The sequence below is a fragment of the Tasmannia lanceolata genome, unplaced genomic scaffold (assembly GCF_043159265.1).
Source record: "Tasmannia lanceolata isolate RefF3 unplaced genomic scaffold, GAP_Taslan_0.1 ptg000018l, whole genome shotgun sequence".
Lineage (NCBI taxonomy): Eukaryota > Viridiplantae > Streptophyta > Magnoliopsida > Canellales > Winteraceae > Tasmannia > Tasmannia lanceolata.
The window spans coordinates 63375994-63392160 of record NW_027518695.1 but is presented as its reverse complement, the minus strand read 5'-3'; the positions used below and the strand labels follow the sequence as shown (position 1 = coordinate 63392160).

The 16167-nt window shown below is 40.9% G+C and overlaps 1 protein-coding gene across 3 annotated transcripts in view; it reads left to right on the top strand.

Moving 5' to 3' along the window:
* Positions 1-12735, top strand: part of CTC1 (conserved telomere maintenance component 1) — a 66379-nt gene extending 53644 nt beyond the window's left edge. For 2 of the 3 annotated variants that reach the window (XM_077360471.1, XM_077360472.1), the window contains 2 exons: positions 10927-11255; positions 12347-12726. In XM_077360471.1, coding sequence (XP_077216586.1) covers positions 10927-11255; positions 12347-12517 — 500 coding nt within the window. In that variant the 3' untranslated portion in view covers positions 12518-12726. Of the gene's footprint in view, positions 1-10926; positions 11256-12346 lie in introns of all 3 variants that reach the window. The other variant, XM_077360473.1, reaches the window with a different exon arrangement.
* Positions 12736-16167: the final 3432 nt, after the last annotated feature.

The following is a 16167-nucleotide window of genomic DNA, read 5'->3' as shown; positions in this document are numbered from 1 at the left end:
CCGTCCATTTGATGGGCCACACCATAAATAGGTTGTAGGTTGTGCCCAATAATTCATTTCTATAGAACGATCCTAGCCCTCCTAAATGAACAACATCTTATGAAAAACGTCCATGCATCGGACGGCTAGGATCTTCCTATGAAAATGAATTTTTGGCCACAACCTATTTACGTTTTGGCCCATCAAATGGACGGTTTGGATCATCCTGGCCTATCAAATGGACATTTTAGATCATCCAATGACTTTTCAATGTTATGTTTGAACACAAGTAATCACAAACATGGCAACCATCCAGACTTACAAGATGCAAAAAAATAAAAAAAACAGTGCTCCAAAACTGATATAGGGACATCCAACAGCACAACCCGAATGAATTTTCGGAGTTGGAGTTCCTTTGTTGTACTAACCCCTTGCAACTACTTTGAAATGATAATGGATCCAATTTGTTCCTGCACTTGAAGAAACAAAGATACTTCCAGTGTCATGAATAAGAAGAGGCTATGTTAGGAACCATTGACCTGTTCCAATGCCTCTCTTTCTAAACAAGAGTTATAATCTGAGCATGTAGAGACATAAATTAAGAAATGGCTGCATAGAGACATGAAATGAACAAAGAAATAAACACCCTTAATGTCATACATTGACATAGCACAAAAAATTACTTCTACAAATCCAAAAGGCAGAGTACTTAGTTCAGTTCGACTATGGGGAAGCATAACCAAAGCAATGGTTACACGGGCCATATCACAAAATATCACTTCTACAATTCCCACCATTTAATAACAAAATTATGACCAAGTTTGTTGTCATAGTAGCAACGACTTAAAAAAACCGACATATCCTACAACACGAACAATGTCCCCATAATCTGAAGATAACCCTCACAGCCCACAGTTGGAGGAATGTTGGACATTTGAGCGACGTTGGAGGAACCTGTTGACAAACAACACACGCATATCCTTGGGACGGTTTAAAAAACCACGCCCCTCTTTCTCGTTTATGACGAAATAGTCGTAAATATCAGATACGTCATCACGAGTGAGCCCATCTATCTCCTGTAATGCTTCCATCACTTTCCTGCATTGGATATCACCTTTCTCAGTCCTAGCATGAAGAGCAGAAGCAACCTCCTTGATGCTTTGAGTGAAATCCAGTACACATTCCTTCAATTCAGAAGAAGATCTCTTCTTGCGTCGTGATGAACCAACAGATCGACTGGCACCTGCAGCATTACTGGTTTCCATAGGAGTAGTTGCCGCAGGAGTAGGGTGTGACCTCTCACTCTCCTCTGGCGGCGAAGTTGTATGAGGGGAAGGTACATGAGGCGCTTCTTGCGTCGAAAAATCATTATTCATATAGTCGAATTGAGACCCAGTACCCATATAGTCGAATTGAGACTCAGTTTCTGGGAGGTCTTCATGCTCGTCATTAGCGACATTGACGATGTACAACTCTTCTTCAACTGACCGTGCAACATTCCTGTTAAGTTTTTTGAAAGAACCATGTGCGTATTCATCTCCAAATATTTCGGTCATCTCCTCATAAAACTCATGGCAGCTAGTGAAAAACCTCTTCCTCTCGGGGTAAGACTAGGAAGAAAATAAGCATAAATCAGTTTACAGCTTTGATCAGTTAATATAAGATTAGATTGAGAAACAACTTAAGTTTGCACTTGTTACCTTCAAGTAATCCATGGCTACATCCTTTGTAACTGTAATTTTCTTTTTCTCATCATCCCAACCAAACCCACTAGTGGCGAGCATCTCAGCCAGCACCTTGTAGTTTGCCTTCATTGTCTTGACATGGTTTTTGACTTGTGAGACCGTCAAATTGGTTTCGCAGGCTTCATTAATTTGTACTTGTGCAAACTTATATGCACTCTCTTTGAACCCATTGGGGATTTTGCCCCCCTCTATGGATTCGTGTCTTAGGGCCTGTACTAAGACTGCATTCATCTCAGATGACCATGACGCATTTTTTGTCTTCTCCCCATCACCGGATGGTTCCATTACCTGCCTCATTTAAGAATATTATGTAATTTTGTGATCACCAGCCATAAATACACAGCTGGTTGCATTTAATACATAACTGATTGTATTTAAATGATATTGACCAAACCATAGTAGAGTTGAGACTACCACCATTCAAACACTACATTACATTACCAAACCATAGTACAATTAAGAGTATTAAAACCATCATTCAAACATTACATTACAATACCAAACAGTAGAGAGTTTAAGAGTACCAGTACCACCATTAAAAAAAGAGTAGAGTTAAGAGTACCATAACAACTAATATAATTCACATCAAAATAAAGACAAAGACTTTCAAATTAGTGATCCACGCGATAATCATTCCACATATTGGCACAAAGCTCCTCACGAATTTGATTTCCTTCCCTTGCATCATCACTTCTACCCAAGCGTGCTGCAGTCGGTATGCGAGCAGGGCCCTCCTCCACTGGATCATGTCTACGGTGGTTACGCATAGCTTCAGCTGCAGCTATTTCCCTATCGACCTCGGCAATATACGCATCATTCGGCATTACGCCTCTAATGAAGTTGTGAACACAAGAGCATGCCATAACAATGTCGACTTGCTTTTCGTAGGAGTACATTTGTTCACCATTAAGTATGGGGAAGCGCTTCTTCAGAACACCAAATGCACGCTCGATGACATTCCTAGCCGACGAATGCCTGTGATTAAATAACTCTTTCTTTGTGCGTTGTAAGCGTCCTCTCTGTTCACTCAGATGGTACCTCGTTACACGGTACGGAGTGATAAAGTTGCTCAATAATGGGAATCCTGCATCTGCAAGGTAAAACTTCCCAGGATGGCGGATAATACCCATTTCATCGGCGATGGAATCCCTTAATATTCTAGAGTCAGACGCCGATCCCTCCCATCCCGCAGCGACAAATGTGAATATCAGGTCAAAATCGCATGCGGCAAGTACATTCTGGGTAGGGGTGCCCTTACGACCTATAAACCGCTTCTTCATTTCGGCCGGCACTTTGGCAGGAATGTGTCCCATCTATCGCGCCAATGCAATCCTAAATAATGACAAATGAAACAGTTAGAGGTATTCTCCCTTCTGTGCTCTACAATAGTAATGGTCAAATGTTAATGGTATGAAGATGACTAAAAAAAGTAAACTTATGGAGGGTAAGATGTTACCTTGAAATAAGGGTACCATCTAGGATTCTCCCTAATCTGCCTTGGTGTATCGGGCGATGGTGGTTTTATAAATATGTCTACCATAGACAGTATAGCACGGAGAACCTTATTGAAATATCGACTTATGGTTTCACCCGATCTTCTACAGTATATTTTCATGCAGCGATTTCGTAGGTTGTGTGATTCAGTGTGCAAAAAAATAGATATCTGTTCGTCAACACTGCAGTGGATTGTATCTTTAAGTATACTGCTATCCTTAAAAATATCCACGAATCGTCTAAAGCATTCGACGTTCATCCTAAGCAGATCATGACAGCGTTCATCACTCTCCACGACAAACTTCACAAAGCTACGATCGGTTAGATAGTGGTTCTCGTAAGGCGCCCGTTCTATGAAAAGTCCTTCGTGCTCCATAAGCATCGCTAAAAATAAAGATGCACCAACAGCAACCACTGATGCTGCTTCGGCAAACATATCATCATCATCGTCATCACTATGTCCAGTTCCGTCGATATAGTCCACGGCATATATGTCCTCATCATGGTGGTCCATCCTGATATCTTCTCGGAGATAATCAAGTCTAACATAAGTAGTTTTGGGTCAGGGTTACTTTGGTAAGAGTCACCCAACTATGAACCCATTTTAGAAAGACACAATAAATGGAAAGGCCAAAAGTTATGTATATTGAATAACAAAATAAGAAATAAATAGGATAATAGCACAACCAGTTATATCATGAAGTAAGAAAGACTACATAATAATGTAGAATCCTCCAAACATTTCAGTTGTCAAAAGCCATAACAAAGCCAAAAGGCTCTCAGCAGGCAATTAAAAAGGAAAAGACAAGGTGAGATTTTTTCTAAGGACAACACATGTTAGGACTAGGCATGTGTCATTGTGCTACAATGTAGTTGCAACCCATCAAATTATATTGAGGTAGGAGAAAACTACTTAAAAACCTCTGAATGTATGTTTTGGAGAGAGGATTTATTAAGAGTAGACTTTTCCAACCTCATTTTATCGAAAAGAGCAACAAATCTATCGTATGAAAATTTCATTTCCATAAATATTAGACATAAATCTGTCCTTATCATCAAGTGTAACAGCCAAAGCCAAATACAAATTAGTCCACTGCAACCACATTTATTGAAACAAGATAAGTATTTTCAGGAACATAGTAGTTCAATTGAGTCGATCACTTGTGCATTTTGTCAAACAGATGGGGTGTCCTTTTTTTTTACCTAAAATTGGGGTAGTTCAAATGTGTCCTGCTCTTCAATCTCAAACAGAAGGTAATTTTTTCTGTCGGAATTCAATCAATCTACAAACCAAATATAAAAAAAGGGAAACCCTAATTCGTCATTTCCAACAATAGCCAATAAACCCAAAAAAAAAAATCCCTGCAATAGGTTTCACACATCCCTCATAAATAGGGTTTCGTCCTCTCCAAGAACACAAACACATACAGGACAAAAAATACCATATTTGGGACAAACAATAACAAAGATCGAAGCGACAAAATAGGGTTTCTTCATCTCCACCAACAGAAAGAAAGAGCCCTATTTCATCATCCCCAACAAGTGAGAAAACCCCAAAAATATAAGCTAATTTGAGAAATAGGGTTCCAAACATCCCTCACAAATAGGGTTTCATCAAATCCAACATAACACACAAAAAAAAAAAACCCTCATTCAGAAAACAATCGTATAGATCGAAGATTAGAAAGAAATAGGGTTTCTTCATCTACCACAAGAGACAGAAAGAAACCTAAATCGAGTAAAAAATCACAAGAGAAAATGATGAAAACCCTATTTCCGTGCGATGAAATAACGCTTATACATAAACAAACCAGAAATTGGGGAAAAATCAACAAACAAAACCTTACCTCGGAGTTCTTCTTCCTCTTTCTCTCGCTCGGTTTTGCAGGCGATGGATAGGAGGAAGAACTGTCTGTAGAGGCCATAGAACAACGGCTACTTGCCATATTTTCTCCTCTTCTCTCTGTCGTACGGGTACAGCAGATCTTGGGAAGATCGTGAGCGGCGAGATGTCTTCTCAAATTCCATTCCAAAGATCTCCCAAGACGAAATCTTCATTTTTTGAGGTTTGCAATTCGACTTTCTTCGTCGACCCACGTCACCCGACCAGTATCCGACATTCCCCGTAGTCAAATAGGCTTTTAAAAAAAAATACAACCAAACAATGTTTGGGAGCTTCATATCCCACTAAAATTCCCTCTTTCTCCCACTTTTTTAGCAACCAAACAGAGCCCAAGAGAAAAACCCAAGGAAAAAACCCACTTTTCTCTCTGTCTCTCTCTGTCTCTCTCTCTCTCTCCCTCTCTCTCCTCTTTTCTCTCTCGTTTTCACCTTCTCACTAGCCAACAAGTGAGAACGTTTGTCCTTTTAAAACATAGGTTTTTATTAAAAACCTAAAAAGCAAACTTTTTAAATTGCCTTGCCTTCCCACCCAAGTAACTCACAGTGGTGGGAATAAGGCAACTTTCCAACAATCTCCACCTTGGCTTATTTCCCAGCAATCTGAAGATTTTCCGTTGATGTTCCCACTGCTCCGCTATTACCGCAAACCATCATTGGCCTTCTAAAGTTCCAGCTGCACACCCTCGAATCAATCCTAGTTCAGACTCTTCCCGATTCGATCAACACGGCCAATGCACCCCGTTGACTCATCTAGTTAACCCTGAAGAGGGATCTCGATCTATCCTCTCCAATGCAGGTACTGTCATTCTCTCACCATCGTCTGCAACTTGGAACCTGTCTCTGCACCAACTGCGAAAGAGACCCTACGCGTGCACGCGCTACCACTCCGTTTCCAACTAACTATCGAGATCTTAGGAACACTAGTCACCGTGTCCCCGACCAGACGATATAATCCACCACACTCCTCTCATTTCATCAGAACCATACAGCCTCGTGTGATTTTCATTGCTCCACCTGCAGCTGAAATCCTGCAACCTCTGGAGTCCAACCGGCCAAGTGATACTAGATTCTTCCGTATCTTTGGGACATACGCCACACCACCCAAAGTACGAACCACTTCATCAAACATTTTGATCTCCACCGTTCCAACTTCCGTGACGTCACAAGTAGACCCGACACCCAATGACACTACACCCGCCCTTGTCTCCTGGAACATATCAAAATATTCCTTCCTGGAGCATACATGAACAGAGCACCCTGAATCTATAATCCACTCATCATGAGGAGAAGTGTGATTACCTGTGGAGATTGTGAGAACGTCTCAAAACATTTCACTATGTTCATCCGTTACCGCCACCGCCACCGCCGTATTCGTCCGTATTCGTATCACCATTGTCTGCCTGGTCAGCTCGCTTTGGACAATCCCGCTTGATGTGGCCATATTCTTTGTAGTGATAACACTTCACACCCTTTACACTGACCCTGGATCTTGACCTTCCTTTCCCTGATCCCTTATCAGACGACCTTCCTCTTTGATCCCCACCATGAACAGCCAACCCATGTCCTTCACTTTCACCAAGAACTTGTTTCTTTCGCTTCTCTTTCGATAAGAGCGACGCCGTGGCTTCCTCTAACTTCATTGTATCCTTACTATACAACAAAGTTATCACCATGTTGTCATACGAATCAGGAAGTGAAGTAAGAAGCAAAAGGGCCTTGTCTTCTTCCTTCAGCTTTTCCTCAATCTTGTGGAGCTGATCCACAAGCCCGTAAGATATCCGCCTTCCTGCATCTTCAGCCCGTACAATTGCCGCTTCAGATACAATCAGTTGGCCAAGCTTTTTGACATGTAAAGCTTTTCCAACTTCTCACATAATTTAGACGCATCTTCTTCTTCCATAACGTTAAACATAACGCTATCTGCCAGACATAGTCGAATCGTGCTGACTGCCTTCGACTCTATGTCTTCCCACTCGGCACCCATCATCTTCTCCGTCTTCCCATCCTTTCCCTTCAACGCCTTAGCCAAGCCTTGTTGAACTAGGATGTCCTTCACCCCCATCTTCCATGGGGTGAAATTGCCCTTTCTGTCAAATCTGTCAATGTTGAATTGAGTAGAACTTGATTTTACCGTCATCTCAGATTACTTCGCACTTCTCGTTATAGCGTTCCACCTCGAAGAAGAATCTTCTTGGACAATCTTTCCACGCCAAAAGATCGCTCTAACCGCAATCCAACCATAACACCGACGATCACTCTACCCGGCCTCGACTTTCGCTACAACCACAGCTCTGATACCAATTGCTGAGAAAATTTGCCGGGTAAACCAATTCGATCGTGCACAAATTTAATGAAAAAGTAAAACAAACACAAACAAGATGAACAAGATTTTACGTGGTTCGGCCAACATTACTCCACTGGCGAGAAACGCGATCTCCACTGAGAAAAACAATATACAAGGATTACAATGGATTTAACTCAAAACCCAAAAAACCGCAACCCTTTCCTTTGCTTCTCAACCCAAGACCGTACACAAGAGAAACCTGCGAAAAACCCAAAAGAAGAACCCAAGAGAAAAACCCAAGGAAGAAACCCACTTCTCACTCTCTCTCTCTCCCTCTCTCTCCTTCTCTTTTCTCTCTCGTTTTCACGTTCTCACTATCCAACAAGAGAGAACGTTTCTCCTTTTAAAACATAGGTTTTTAGTAAAAACCTAAAAAGCAAACTTTCTAAATTGCCCTTGCCTTCCCACCCAAGTAACTCACGGTGGTCGGAATACGGCAACTTTCCAACAGGTCACCTTGCCTTAAGCTACGAGAGGACTTGAAAAATCCATTAGGAGCCCCATTAACAAGAACCGAGAACCAAGCCGGGGACACATAATTTGAAATCCAATTTCTCCATTTTGAACCGAAGCCCATTCTAAACATCACGTAGTCTAGGAATTCCCATTCGACCTGATCGTAAGCTTTTTCCATGTCTAGCTTACACACTATTCCTCTCCTTCCCATCTTTGAGTAAAAATCAATAACCCCATTAGTGACTAGAGAGCAATCCAATATCTGCCTCTTACTCACGAAGGCAGACTGTCTATTCGAAATAATCTTGGGCATCACCAACTTAATCCGAGCGGCCAAAACTTTTGCTAACAACATGTAAAGGCAGCCAACAAGGCTAACAGGGTGGAATTCACCGATAGAACAAGCGCCCTCACCTTTGGGATGAGAGCAATAAAGTCGCACCCGTACCTCTATCAAGCACCAAGCCTTCAAAAAATTCTTAGAAGAATCTCAGAATGTCCCCTTTCACAAAAATCCCAACAAGATTGGAAGAATGCCATACAGAAACCATAAGGTCCTGGAGCTTTATCCTTGGCCATAGAAAGCAACCCTCTTTCAATTTCCTCTTCAGAAGAAGGCTTTTCCATTGCGTTTGCGTCCTCCAAATGACCAAAATTCACTCCCTCTGGCACAAGATGAAAAGTATATCCGGAGGTGTGTAATTTCCTATACTCAACTCAACTCAACTCAACTCAACTAAGCCTTTGTCCCATACTAGTTGTGGTCAGCTAATGAATCCTTTAGAAAATTTTCATGAAGAAGATGAAAGGATCTACCTGGCTCAAATTGACTAAGTCTAATCCTAAGACTAGTTGGGTTCATCTACATAGACCATTTTCTTCCATTCTCTCCTATCCAAGGTCATGTTCTCTATTATGTTCCTAGCCCTCAAGTCTTTCCTCACTGTTTCTACCCAAGTTGTTTCGGTCTGCCCCTACCTCTTTTTACTACATCAACTTGGCACGAGTCACTTCTTCTCACTAGAGCATCCAAAGGCCTATGTTGGATATGCCCAAACTATCTTAAGCGGTGCTCTCTCATCTTCTCCCCAATTGGTACCACCCCCACCTTTTTACGGATGTCTTCATTTTTAATTCGATCTAACCTTGTGTGGCCGCACATCAATCTAGGCATTCGCATCTCTGCTACACTCATCTTATGCACATGCTGTTTCTTGGTGGCCCAACATTTTGAGCCGTACATCATGGCTGGCCTCACAACTGTCTCATAAAACTTTCCCTTCAACTTGGTAGGTATTTTACGGTCGCACAGAACTCCTGAAGCATGCTTTCTTTTCAACCAACATACTCCTATTATGTGGTTAACATCCCATCTTATGGAATTATAATTTCCTTCCTGATCACTACCTTGTCTTCAGTCCTCATCTCATACATAAGCATGGACTGTATCCAGTCTCCTCTCCATCTAGCACTGGCAATGCCATGAAAGTACGCTGTGTTCTTGTCACCTTATTTCAACCACCTGACCCTAGATTTCCGCCTCCATGTACTTTTTTCATGTAATATTTAGCTATTGAGCTCCTCCTTGAACTTTCCAACCTCCACCTCTCCCTCCTCGTCCCTACCTTCCTCTACTTTTAATTTCACCTCCTCAATTTTGTTTTGCAACGAGTGTTTCCTTTCATTTGCCTGCTTCTGACGATCAATCTTCCATTCTTTTAGCTTTTTCTTCACATAACGGAGTTTTGTCCCTGATGACAACATCCACAATCCCAGTACCAAGCACTCAGACCACCAAGCACCCAACTTCTCTTCCATTTTAGGAATCTCAAGCCAAGCAATCTCAAAGAGGAACGGAGAAGGGCCCGAAGACTCTAGTTGGGGGGTCCAAGAGGATGGGCGATGATCATACATAGAATGATCAATAGCAAGCTGGCGAATAGCGGGGTAATTCTCCGACCACCTAGGACAAAATAAGAATATATCAATCCTAGTACTGTTACTTCTCTCCCACGTGAATTGCCCACCTGATAAGTGAGGATCCATCAACTCCAATCTAGCAATAAACTCAGAGAAAGCAACCATATTGTGACTGGTTCTCGAGCACCCAATACGTTCGTCCACCCATCTAATCTCATTAAAATCTCCCCCAATACACCAAGGGTGATTCCACTTCCTTCCCATTTCATCTAGTTCCTCCCACAACCTTGCTTTTTCTGTCCTGATAATTGGGTCGTATACTCCCGATAATGTGTCCAATGATTGACTGCTAATATTTCAAAGGATCACAGGCAATGAAAAACTACCCCACGAAAACTCTAAAGCCTTATACTTATTTCCATCCCATGATATCAAAATGCCTCCCAAAGCACCCACTGCATATAAAGTTACAAAATCCCAATGTGCTTGTAAACCAGAACCTTTCAACACTGCCCTGTTGTTATTTTCAAAATATCACATTTTTATTGCGACATTTTGATAAAACGACAAAATCCCGAAATAATCCCTAGAATTTAAAAAGTCATATTTTCATTTTTATCATAAAATATTGGGATAATATCACGTTGTTATCGCGATTTTTTTTACGATATTTTTATTTAATAGTTTTTCTTAAATTTAATATATTTATATTATTTGTAAATAATTTTATTTTACCGTGTTTCTTGATATAAACCCGAAAAAATAAAGAAAATAAAAAATATCCCGAGATTTTCCCTGGCCGAGAAATTCCCGAGAACAATATTTGTGACATAGTGCAAAACATACCCGGTGCTTGGTTAGGTTGTTTTCCCACTGCTTATGTCGTATTTCCCTACCTCTTAAATTTTTAAATCTTTTAGAGCACTTTAAAGCTCCTGCAAAACCACTTTGATCAGAGCCCAATTGGAACTGTTATTCATATCATAGAACCATCTGTACATCGAAAGAATTTGTATTGAAATATGTAGGAAGTCTGTTCTTAAGCAGCTAATTCCGCATTAGTAATTCTTTTCATCTTTTACATAGATGATGGGTCATCCTCGTGTTGTTGCTGGGCCGACGTAGAGAGGGCAGCAACGTTGCTCAGGCTTCATGAATTCACAGTCAGTGTTTTCGGCAGCAATTGCATGAGTGCAAAGATCATGGGAAGCAACAAAATCCCCGACACCACCGGTTATCGTTTGGAGAAGATGCTAAAAAAGCACCACAGGATTACAGTGAGGAATTATGGAGCTATGCTTGATCCGTCGTGTATAGATTTCACGTTTTCTTTCGACTCAAATAAAGTATTCAGCACTTCAGACAAGGACCTCGTCAAGTTCATCATCATGAATGCAACTTGTGGCTCAGTTTTGGTGAGTTTCCTCCCTCTTGCATATAATACCTTACACCTATCTAATCTTCTTTAATCTGAGAATTTATTTTATGAGTTGAATCTGAAACCTTAAGGCCATGTTTGGCAACCATAATTTTTTTACGATGGAATATGAGCTTATCATGTGGTGAAAGTGAGGGCAATGAGGGTGGGATGAGGAGACTTGAGAAGGCATCAACGAGGAGTGGGTGAGAAGTGGCTAAAGACAGGTTGAAAATAAATTGTGTTAATGTGTGGAGTTTTTTTTCCCCTTGTTTTTCAGCCTTTTATTGCCCTGTTCTCGCCCAGTCACTCTCAGGTCTCCACCTCTACTGCCCTCCCTAATATTCCATGGAAAAAAAAAATTCATGGTTACCAAACCAAAATTGTATATTTTTCAATCTCCGCCGGATCTTCATACTGTATGTAGTGATTGAACCAATCATCTGGTGCTCCTTGCCATGTCACTATTTTTTGGATAGTTTTGGTTGGTTTTTGCATCATGGCCCACAGGCATGGTAGGGCCCACCAAAAGGTTGGTCTAGATCACCATGCCCCCATGCTTATGGTGGCGATTTGTGAGACAGTTTTTGGCATCCTAAGGAAATGCCAAACTTGTCCTCTTAAAATTCTAATCTTTCACTTCTAAATGTGCATTTATTTGGCAAATGAATTCATTACATAACCCTTTGACATATGAATTTGTCTATAGATTTTTTTCTTGGGTTGAACCTATGTTGAGATGCAAAGCCTTGACCGATTGAGCTACAGGACCAACCATTTTTATCTATTAGATTTTATCAGTTGTTTTGAATCCTTTTAACGCATGAATGTATTTATGGAGTCTGAGAGCTGCTAGTAAGACACTCAAGTCAGGGATGTCCTTAACAGGCCTCCCTATTGCACCATGTCTCCAGCTAGAGCATCTTTATATAAAATGAGATGAGAGAATTATCACCAAATTTGCATTTTTAGTGACATCTAAATTGACTCGACACGCTCTAAATCTGCTAACACTGTGTTCCGTAATAACATATTTTAATGTATTGAGGAACTGATAATCCCATTATTCCCCTGTTTCTTTCTTGGCAGAACGTTGTGGGAACTTTTATGGATTCCAAAGGCATTGGGTGGCTGGAGAAGGAACTTAAGGAGATGCCATTCTCAGTACAGTCAATGCAGAATATATGGGTCAGGGAAGTTCAGCACATAAATCCTGTAGCAGAGGCAAGGAGCATTCTTCAAGATCTTCTAATCCGATAGACTCTGTTACATAAATGTAATTTAAGTAAATTAGGGCCCGTTTGGATACCTCATATTTTGTATAATGAATAGATCCGCCTGCTCATGTTGAGGGAGGGAGGGGGTGTACTTCCTACTGGAGGGGAGAGGTTGAGGAGCAAAGAGGGTGAAGGGAACTGCGATCTGTGGATTTCCACGTACTTATTTTCCAGAGCATATTTGGAAATCTGATTTTTTTCAATGTCAGACGCCAATTTGGAAATCAAAAGATTTGATCCGGATCCAAATCATAACACGAAAAGGGCTGCAAATGTGAGAAATCCAAATCAAAATCTTCTAGGGATCCAAAAGAGCCCTTAGGCCACATTTGGATACCAACAAGATTTAGATTTGGATTTAGTTGATATTTAGAGTGCTTCCTCATTGTAATATAGTGTATCAAACCCACTATTACTTGATGGGCCCCACCGAGATAGATCCGGACTGTCCATTTGATAGAATAGATATGATTGGGTTTTAGGAATGTCGTATTGGTGTGATGTTTGGGTCATTGAACTCCTAACATAGGGCCCATTTGAGGGATGATCCAGGTCAATTAAAAGGTGTACCCACTATACATTAGTCAACGCGTTGCATTGTAATACAGTGAGGTAGTGCAAAATATGGCCTAGTAGCACACATTTATAAGGTGATCTGTGCGATTGAAAATGTGGGCCACCATATGTACATGTACCCAAAAATCATTGTCAATTGGATTTTCTAACTCGGAGTAGAAACTGTTTGACTGTTGTCCACATGCAAGCAATGATTGGATCGTTGTGATCGTTGGATGGCCTGCTAAATCAAAGGCTACGATGGATTCACTTGTGTGTCATGTGCGAGTGAGATACACCCAATCAGCGTGAGCCATACGTATGACGAAGACATTGGAACGGGTAGGATAGCATTCTCTTAGGCCCTGTTCGTTTTAGATTATGACATCCGATTGTGAGTCCAAAACCAATTATTGGACTCAAGATAAAGTTTAATTTTTTGTTAAATAATCAGTTTGGGACTCACAATGGGGTTGTCACAATCTAAAACAAACAGGGCCTAATCTTAATAAAAATAATATTTTTTTTGCCATTCAAAAAATTAAGCATTACTTTGCATACATCAGTACTTGGTTTGATTATTCTGTTATTAAAAACAAAAAATCACAGCCATTGGGTTATCCCATTCATAATCGTTGATTATTTGCTTTTAAGAGTCCATTTGAGTGTCACAGATTCGAGGGCTATGATCATCCAATAAGTTGGCCCATCCTTGGTGAATCCATCTTGCCTCATTGTGATGCAGAGAGAGAGAGAGAGAGAGAGAGAGAGAGAGAGAGAGAGAGCTAATTTTCATTTTCCTAGCATCCTTCTTTTGGAAAATAACTAACGGCGGCCACTATTAATTTTGATCCCGAAACTTATTATTGGACTCAAAATTAAAGGCAATTTTGAGTCCACAATTTTACTGTGAGAGAGAGAGACAGAGACAGAGACAGCTAATTTTCATTTTCCTAGGCTCCTAGCATCCTTCTTTTGGAAAAATAACTAATGAGGGCCATTATTAATTTTGACCTGAAAATTGTTACTGAACTCAATTGTGGACTCAAAATAAAACACAATTTTGGGTTATGATGATGCCGAAATCTGGTTCTAGGATCAATGGTTGGTAGAGCTCTGATCTGTGATCAACCTGCGCTGACAGAGAAAGCATTAGGGACTCCGGAGTTGTGGTTTTAGGGGACCACTCCGACACTCAAGCCATAAATCGGCACAACTGGAGAATAAAATGAGAGGATGGAGATGAGTTATTAGTCTTACTAGGGATTGTTGAATGCTTACCTTTGAGCATGGGGGTCATATTTATAGAGGAAGAGTCCACAACAATTTAGGGAACTTGTCTCAATAAGAGTCTTTCCTTATTGGGCGATTTTCATGGGAGATAATTACCATGTTTCCTTATTGGAGCCAGTTTCTATCGTGGGCGAATGATGCTATCGGAGAGTTGCCGTCCTTGAGCAGGAATTTCCTTGGGCGGCGCTTTTCTTAGTGGAGACGTTGCTATTTCCATGAGAGGGGGTCCTCGTGGGATTCCATCCTTACGTGGTAGACTCTATTTCTAATCTCATGGTGAGGCCATGTGTCAAACATCATGGGAGCATGGTTTAAAATTTTGGTTTCGGTACCGGTTTTGAACCCCTGAAATTTCAAAATTTCGACCGAAATCAGGCGAAACAAAAAAAAGAATATTTTATTCAATATTAAATTTCGGCCGAAATTACAGAAACTTCGATAATTTCTGTCAAAATTTCGCTGAAATATTAAATTAATTAAAAAAAAAAACAGGTTTTTCGGGTGAAATTTCGGAAAAATCAAAATTTCAGCCGAAATAAAATACCGTTTCTGGTTTTCATAATTTTGGTGTCGGTCTCCACGGTCGAAATTTAAAACCATGCATGGGAGGTACCGATTTTAACCCCAACATATTGGCCCCCACTCACCAGAGTCATGACATGACTCAGATGAGTTATCCATAGCTATCATTGATCACTCGGTACTGCGCGAAATGGCAGACTAACTCGGTGTACTGCACGAAATGGCAGACTTACTCGGTCGGTGATCTCTAGTGGAGATGAAGTGTCACAGGGAGGGAAGTTGGGGATTCTGAATGGCGAGAAGTTGGAACGTCGTGTTGTCTTGGAGTCGTGAAATTGCGGTTTCAGGTAATGACGGTAGTGATGGGGAAAAATAGCCTCATTATGAGGCGTTATTCCCGTGGCATTGTATTATTGTGACACGTGTCCGAGAGGCAGCAGATTTCAACCGTCGTAATTATCGTGCCCGGTTTTTCCCTGCTTCTCCCTTGCTTATTTAAAGGGATTTTAGGGCTCATTTTCTCCTTCATCAACAATCATCTTCAGACTTCTTCTCCTCCAAATTTCCGTTTTCCTTCATCACCATGTCGCAAGAAACTAGTTCCGTCAACCAAATGACGGCGATCGTTCTGGTGGTGGAAGTTAATACTCCACCGGAAGGATATGACGATCAGTGGGAGCACGCTGGAGAACCAGTAGCCAAGCAAACAAGAGGGTCAAGAAAGGAAAAGAGGTCCTCCGGGAAGGAACCATTTCTCCTGTTCCTATGGCTCAGGTGGCCGGAAACGAGATGTTGAAACCAAAATTGGGGGATAAAAGAGGGAAAGCTCCGGGATCTAGTAAACGTCTGGAACCCAGTCAACAATCACCAGAACCTGCCGGCTTTCTTTTCCTAGCCAAAATTCAGGGTTAGGGGGGTATTTGTAAAGCTTGGGTTGCCTTGGTTGCTAAGTTTGGGCATGAGAAAAGCAATGGTTGTCATCAAAGGATAAAAAATTGGAAATATAGCAATGATGAGCTGAGAAAAGGCTAGAATGTTCTTTTATTATACTTGGAAACAATTTAGGGACAGCCAAACATATCCAAAATGGGAAAGATTACTGGAAAATAGAAAGTCTTGGTTGTGTTTTATTGGAAATAAAATCGCTTGTCCTGATTTGACAATTTTTGACTAGTTTTGTCGTTTTTGCTCTAAATTAATGAAAATATCTTTAAAATCACCCAAAATACCTCCCAAATCCCTAAATATTAGGAGAGAATGAGC